At 33.8% G+C, this 8,062-nt stretch overlaps 1 protein-coding gene across 6 annotated transcripts in view; it reads right to left on the bottom strand.

Moving 5' to 3' along the window:
• LOC106458829 (calpain-B-like) overlaps nucleotides 1–8,062 on the bottom strand; it is a 78,682-nt gene that overhangs the window by 58,087 nt on the left and 12,533 nt on the right. Inside the window, exon 1 of one of the 6 annotated variants that reach the window (XM_022385170.1) lies at nucleotides 7,368–7,418. The exons of 4 other annotated variants lie outside the window; for them this stretch is intronic. In XM_022385170.1, the coding sequence (XP_022240878.1) occupies nucleotides 7,368–7,418 (51 nt within the window). Of the gene's footprint in view, nucleotides 1–5,980; nucleotides 5,999–7,367; nucleotides 7,419–8,062 lie in introns of those variants that run through there. One more of the 6 variants, XM_022385171.1, reaches the window with a different exon arrangement.

Here is an 8,062-nt window from a genome sequence, read left to right as displayed (position 1 = left end):
TTTATTAATCTCAAGAAGAGCTAGAGGCATTGTATCAACTTGCCCCTGTAACAACTAGCCCCGGTCTCCCCTACATGAGAATTTGACAGTGCAATAAAACTACGGATAAACTTATGGTTGAAAAATGTTAGTATTACACAGCTCATGCAATGACGCATGGCAGCTGATTTGGTTCACGACAAATAACTGAAAACACGGCAAGTGATTTTTGGTTGGAGTAATATGGAAGAAAGATTTTTGAATGATGTAGAGCCAAAGGACTTAACATTTCTTTGTTTTCCATGACGGTAAAAACCCGCAGTAGAACGTTTAAAAACAGCAATGGTTTCATAAACTGCATCTCAAGTCAACATAGAGCAACGCTGTTATTCATAAACGAAGCCTATGGTTATGAAATAGAATGCTCTGATCCAAAAACTCTACTGGTACCGTTTATAGGGTACTTAACTTGAGGTTTTAAGATGATGAAAGCTCATAGGCTTCTTGCCACACCTAAAAAATAACAGTTGTTTTCCTGAGAAATATGGGCGAAGAATCTGGATTCACGAAAACACCATTTGACCACATAGCTGTCGAAACTTTCTAAGAACATCCGATTGAATTTTGTGCCTTTGGTCTTCTTAGTAGTGGTATTGGAAGCCAACATCTACGTACAGTGGAAAGTTTGTAAGGATGTGTAATTTAACATTAACTCTGCTGCTCTTCGCAGGAGCTAGCTATAATGGAAAATTTGGTGTAGGCATTAATGCAAAATCATGGCCATCATATTGAGCAGGATCGATGATGGGCGAAGCAATTCTAAGGGCAATACGAGACGAGACAAAGAATAGTATTATTATAAAGTGCAATTAACCATCAGCATCGTTCTTTTATGAATAGCTATAGGATTTTTGTGTAAATATGTATATACTTTAAAATAATGAAGCTGTGTGAATTTTAATGAAGGAGTAGAAAAATAATAAAAATAATAATAATAAAATAATAGAATTGACTGTTCCTTTCATAACGTGCCCATACTTGAAAGTGTAGAGCGTGCTAAGCAGCATCACGTCTCGAACCTCAGACCCTTCGATCTGCAGTTCAACACACTAACTATTAGCCACGTCAGACCCTTATTCATTTATTAAATGTGTGTTTCTAGTGCTCCTGGTGTTGGTATGAGAAAAAGTTAGGCTTTGATACACCAATAGATATATATTTTATAACTGAAGTATTATATATTTTTTATTTCTTCGATAACTCTTTGAATGAACAAATTTACACTTATCATTTCGAGTTACATTTATATCTGAAACTATAGAAACAGTTAACGAATATTTTGGAGACACGTATATTACTTGATTTAGCCGCTTTAATGGGCTTACTAAAAATTTAATTCAGTTCAGCCAAATACACAGGCCAGGTAATCCGTTAAAACATTACTAATTTCTTCACCATCTAGCCTTTTCTGTAAAGATTACAATATAAAAATCCGTTATCTGAAATCGTAGCTATAAAAGTAAAATCTAACTATTTAGTCAGAAAGTTATAAATTTCGATTTTTTTTATTTATTTTTTTTTTAGTTTTGGCATGTAAAGTTTCAGTTATCACAATTTTACTCTAGATTATTTAAGTATGCAGTTCTTAAAGTTATTTGTCATATAGTATTTTAACTTTGTACAAACTAATGAAACCCGAACAACAGAACACGTCATAATGTCATTAGTCTTTAATGTTGTTCGAATTTTTTAAATTTACACATTTACTCCAATAAGGATATATCTCGTGGGTTCACGATTAAATCGAGATTTAACATAAGGTCATGCGTACCGCGTTATTTACGTCTGATGTGCAGTAATAAGTGTTAACTTAAGATATACATGTATGCCTTAGATAAGTGATCACATTTCGGAAAATTATCAGTATATTAGTGTAAGATCTGCTTATTTTCTTTATTATGCAAAAGTTATCAGGAATTGATATATATAATATTTTGGCCATTTAAAACATATAATATTACTTATATTTTTATTATACTTGGCATCCTAGAAAGACATAGTTTGAAATTACATCCGAAAATTTATTTAATTTCCTAACTATAATTGTTTATTTTATCCCTGTATGCTTTGCATTTAGTAACTACGATTACCAGTTTTAGATTATACATTTAGTATTTTAGTGACTAAACTGTATTTATTAATTATGATAAAAGTGAACATTGTACTTATATTGTGAACAATGTGTTGAGCTTGCAATGACTTGGATAAAATAAATTATCTCCACATATTGTGATATTACCCAAATATTTTCAAAACTTATAACTGGTTTAATATTAATGTAATAGAAAATAAGCGATATCGATGTATAGCGGTGCTAAAAATATATTACATTAATGTAATAACAGCCTTACAATACCAACGAAAGTTTTAAACCCACCTTTACCATATGTTTTTTTTTAATAATTATTATTATGAACAATTTCGTTCTAACACGTGAATGTATTTATTATCCCATGTAAATAATCTATACTTCAAAATCGTAAAGTCGATAAGGTTTTGAATAATACAAATCATGCAGTGGTATTGTTGTGACAATATAATACTGTTACAACAGCGGAAGTCACGCGACGCTGGGAGCATGCGCGCTGGAGTTTTTAGAGGATCATGAATTTTCCTGGCAACTCTAATTTGTTTTTTAGTATATAAGCCCGGCAAATAAAGCCAGCGAAAAAGATAGAATTGCATATATATGCAGATAGATTGAAGATAGAGATAACTGAGTCAAGCGAACAGTAGGCACCGTAAGTAAAGTGTGTGAATCACTGTGATTTATAGCGGGCGTTATAAAGGTTATTAAGTTTAAAGTGACTGTGGAAATTAAGTGTATTACAAAGTTGTATCGAGAAAGAATAAACTACTTTTATTTAAGAAAGGACTTGTATCGCTGAAGTTCCTCGGAAAGAATTTATACCGGAAATTAACAAACGAACAGAGGCGTAACAATATGAATTATCACACACACACACTGGGCACTAAACAGTTTTTGTTCCGCGCGTGCCAGGAACTTCTTGTGCTTAGACAACATTTCTAACCACGCACAAAAGACAGATTTACATGTGAAGGATGAAGACAACTAGAAACAGCAGTAGAAAAACAGATGAGTGTGTTGATGAATATTCAGCATGGTTATGTAAACTGTTTATGACATCGTCACTTTAGAGAGTTTGCTAGAGATGTTGTAGCTGTTAGCTAATGATTGGCAGGTTTTTGTGTTGCCTAATTAACAAACTTAATGTTTCGGATAGTGTCAGCAAATGACTATGTGAGACAGCATGTCTATTTATCTCAGCTATACTATTTGTTAGTTTGTTGTTAAGCGCAAAGCTACACAATGAGCTATCTGTGTTGTGCCCATCACGAGTATCGAAACCTGGATTTTAGCGTTATAATCATTCAGACTTGCCGCTGAGCCACTGTTGGGGCAGCTGTAATAGGCCTATATTGTGCCTGTTTTGAACGAGGATACGTCTTTAGATTCTCAGTGAGAAAAAAAAGGAACCTTAGTTCATTTTGGGTTGGGTTCGGTAGCAGATGCACAAGTATGTATAATATTTGTGCTAATTTACTTTGCGCAATTACCCATAAAGCGGTACTTTTTTAAAATGCTTGTGAACTCAGTAAAAGCCCTTTATTTAAAAAATATAAGAGGAAATAAAACGATGAAAATGACTGAATAACACAGATAAAAGTTTGGAAACAAAAATTTCTTATATAAGAAAATTGGAATTGGAGAGATATGTGTATATATATTATATGTATATATGTAGAATTCACGTTCAGTTTTGTATACAAAAGGTACGATGATGAATTAATTTCTCCTTTTTTTTCCAGTAAAGATTCATTAAAAGTTGATTCAAAGAGACCAGCATGGCTAATTTTGACATAAAAAAAATCGTGAAAACATATGAAAATTGAAAACTGTATATATCACTACTTGGGACCTGCAATAAGGTATCTTTGTGCTAAATCCCATGTAAATTGGTTGACATACACATGAATAGATCACGAAAACCCCAAATTGAGCTTTTCTCACTGAAAATTCGAGCAAAAGACAAAAATTCCAAAATTGTCTACATCTCTGTTTGGGATCTGTCTTACAGGTCACATACATATACATACAAAAATTTGGGGTATGTGCATTTTGATCATTTTATGGGGTCAAAAGGTCAAATAAGCTCATAATTTTAGGGGTTTTGGTTATTTGATTGGCCTTGTTTCGACCAATTTACATGGAATTTGGTACAAAGATACTTTTCTACAGGCAGCACACATTGACAAACAAAAATGTTTATAGTAGCTATAGAGGGGGTCAAGATGGTACAAAAAGCCTAATTTTAGGGTTTTTTGAAAATTACTTCGTCGTATTTCGGCCAATTTACATGGGATGTGGTACAAAGATACTTTTTTAAAAAGTATCTTTGTACCAAATCCCATGTAAATTGCCCGAAGTACGGCTGAGTAATTGTCAAAAAAACCCTAAAAATGGTTTTTTGTTTCACCTTGACCCTATATAATTACCAAAACAGGGAAGTTCACCATTTATGTTTGTCAACGTGTGGGACCCGTAGAAAAGTATATTTTTTATCAAATCCATTGAAAATTGGTCATAATACAGCCGAGTGATTGACCAAAAACCCAAAATTATGTTTTTTGTGAGTTCTAACCCCCTAAAAAGACTCAAAATGGGCAAATCCAACTTTTTGTGCGTCAGTGTGTTGGTCGCATAAAAAATTATATTTGTGTTAATTTCCATCTTAATTGCTGTAAGTACGATCGCCCAAAAGCCCAAAATATAAATTTTTCAGTATTTTATCTTTGACCCTATGAAATCTTTAAAAAAGGCCTAAAAAAATTAAAAAGACATCTGGGCGTATTGGACGAATGTAGAACCCTACCTAGTGTCAAATCAATCTGACGAGAAATGAAGGAATGACGATTGATTGAAAATGTGTGAAAGAAGAAGAAACAGTGTCTCTCTCTAGGGAGAAATAAAAAAAAGAAAATACAATAGAATAATAATGGTTCATGGATAACGATTTAAGCGTGACCTAGTATTTACCATGTTCAGACTGTGAATTCGAAAATTCATGGTTCGCAGCCTATTGCAGCAGAAAAGTGCTCCGCACCTTGAGGTCGTGAGTGCGTTACAGAACTGACGACGATCAAATCCTATGATTCGGTGATACAAGAGTAGTCCGAGAGTTGGCGGTGGTTGCCATTGTCTAGCTACCTACCCTCTAATCTAGGGGTTCCCAACCAGGAATGCGAAATAAGGGTCCAGGGGGTGCGCGGAAGAGGCCTATACAAGATCGGTTTTTCCCCCAAATGTCGCTAAGAAGAAATATCTAATGCACACTTTTAGGGAATGGGTGCAAGGGCTTCCTTAGGGGGTGCGAGTGCCATGAAAGGTTGGAAACTACTGCTCTAGTCTATCAGTTTAAAATGACGGACGACTAGCGCAGATAGCCTTGTGTATCTTTGCGCAAAAAGTAGAAACAAATGAAGTATATAGAAAGATTCGTTCGTAGCTGGGGTTCGAAATACTATTGGTTGTGTTTTTATAGGTGAGAAATAGAAACGTTTATAGGTCTTTAGTAAGGACAGTATAAGTTGATAAAAGGTTTTGTAGTTTATTAGTCTGCTTACAATAATTATGTTCAAATTTCTCAAGGTTTGTAATTTAAGCTCTATTGACCTTGAGAAGTACCGAAATAGAGGCAGGCTAAAGTTTGATTCATCTATATTTTAAATCTCTGTTCGTCAAACACGACATAGATGAAAAAGCTTTCCTCTGTGATTTATTTAAAAACATAACTTGTGTATATACAGAGAAAATGATAAACAGCGCGATGTGATACTAAATAATGCATTAGAAAATAGAAAGAAAAGAGGCCTCCCCGTAAATTAGCTTGATACACACAATCTCGTCTAATATCATTACCATTGCTTCTCGGGAAGACTCCTGCTAGAAGACAGAACTAACTCCCATGTGCCCTAAAAAGAACTGATTGACGTTAGCGGCTGGGTTGATATTGGCGTCGTTCCAATTATCTTTTTTTTTCACCCACCGTCTTGAAGACGTCACAAATTCTATTTTTGTCTGAACTAAGTGAGCACACATTCGCAATAGTTTTTGTTTTGTTTTTCAGCACCTACTTTCACAGTTCTCTTTAATTTGTCGACCATTCACAGTTTCGTTTCCCAGGTAAACAAAATTGGTACACGTTTTTAAACTTTTTCATTCAGAGTGATTTCGAGGCTGTCCAACTTTCCGGGCACATTTAGTAATAATGTTTTCTTAACTGTTCGTTTTTTGTAAAAGTAAAATGTACCATATTATACCCGCGTCAGATAGCAAAAGCATTTCATAGCCAGATTGTAAATTATCTTATAACAATTTGATACAGAAAGCGCTAAATGGCTTAAGGAAACCCTACCTTCTCTGAAGAGAGAGAGACGAAAGGAAGCGGAAAGAAGATTTGACAACATGTACCTCTATTCTGTAGCATATATAGATACATCTTATCAGGGATGTTAAATAACACTTGAAATCACTAAATACATCTTGTCAGGGATGTTAAATAACACTTGAAATCACTAAATACATCTAGTTAGGGATGTTAAATAACACTTGGAATCACTAAATACATCTAGTTATGGATGTTAAATAACACTTGAAATCACTAAATACATCTAGTTAGGGGTGTTAAATAACACTTGAAATCACTAAATACATCTTGTCAGGGATGTTAAATAACACTTGAAATCACTAAATACATCTTGTCAGGGATGTTAAATAACACTTGAAATGACTAAATACAACTAGTTAGGGATGTTAAATAACACTTGAAATCACTAAATACATCTTGTCAGGGACGTTAAATAACACTTGAAATCACTAAATACACCTAGTTATGGATGTTAAATAACACTTGAAATCACCAAATACATCTAGTCAGGGATATTAAAAAACACTTAAAATAACTTTCTATTTTTAATATTAGTGTCCACTGTTGGCTCTTTAGATTACGATATTTATTGTATTTATTTATTTATTTGCGAAATGTATCTCTTTAGGGGCTAAAAACATAGACAATTTACACCGGATGTTTACTCGAAAATCAATGAATAGAACATACTTTATTAACATCATTGTTATCAGCTCAGTGAAAACCTTTAAGTTAAACCCCCATGTTCCAGGGAATACTTTTCACCCTTCTCAAGATTGCTAGGTTTAGTTTAGTGCAAAGTTATACAATGGCCTACCAACACTGTGCCCGCCGCGGAGATCGAGCATCGAATTTAGCGTTATAAGCTCTCAAACTTACCGTTTTGCCAAACATGGGATCTCTCGCTCTATCTATTATGAGTAACACCATGCAGTACTTGTATGATCCTTACAAATAGTAGCCTAATTAAGTATCCTTCCGTCGTTATAGACAGGAAATGAAACTGTACACTATTTTAATAGTATCTGAACATAAAGTGCTCTCGTTATGAAAGTTGAATATTAAGATTACTTCAAACTTCCAGTTTTCCAAGAAACACTAGTGAAAAAAAAACATCAAAAATTTGTAGAGAGTCATGTTCTGATAAAAAAAGAGAGAGATATAAGGAACGAATTGGTAGCGACATTAGTACTTGTACTTTGAACCTGTGCCCTGTACAGCAATGAAGAAACATAAAAAACCACCCCGAAAAGTACACAGGACATTCATATAATCACATAATTATAAGAATCTACTTGGATGGAAAAGAAGAGAAAGACGTATATGGATAAAATGCCTGAGTTAGGACTATATATATATATTTCAAAGTTGACTGATTAATATTATTTGATGTTATTAATCGATGTAATTATATGTCTTCAAACCATAGACGTCTGTCACTTAACTATGGAACGTAGAGGCATTAAAATAATTATGCATCTCTTCACCCATATGTATATACATAGAGAGAGAGAGAGGGAGTAAAACATATATATATATATATTGTTACGTCTTCGTTTGTTAATTGATTTCCC

The sequence above is a fragment of the Limulus polyphemus genome, unplaced genomic scaffold (assembly GCF_000517525.1).
Source record: "Limulus polyphemus unplaced genomic scaffold, Limulus_polyphemus-2.1.2 Scaffold520, whole genome shotgun sequence".
NCBI lineage: Eukaryota > Metazoa > Arthropoda > Merostomata > Xiphosura > Limulidae > Limulus > Limulus polyphemus.
This window is presented reverse-complemented; position numbering and strand designations above follow the sequence as displayed.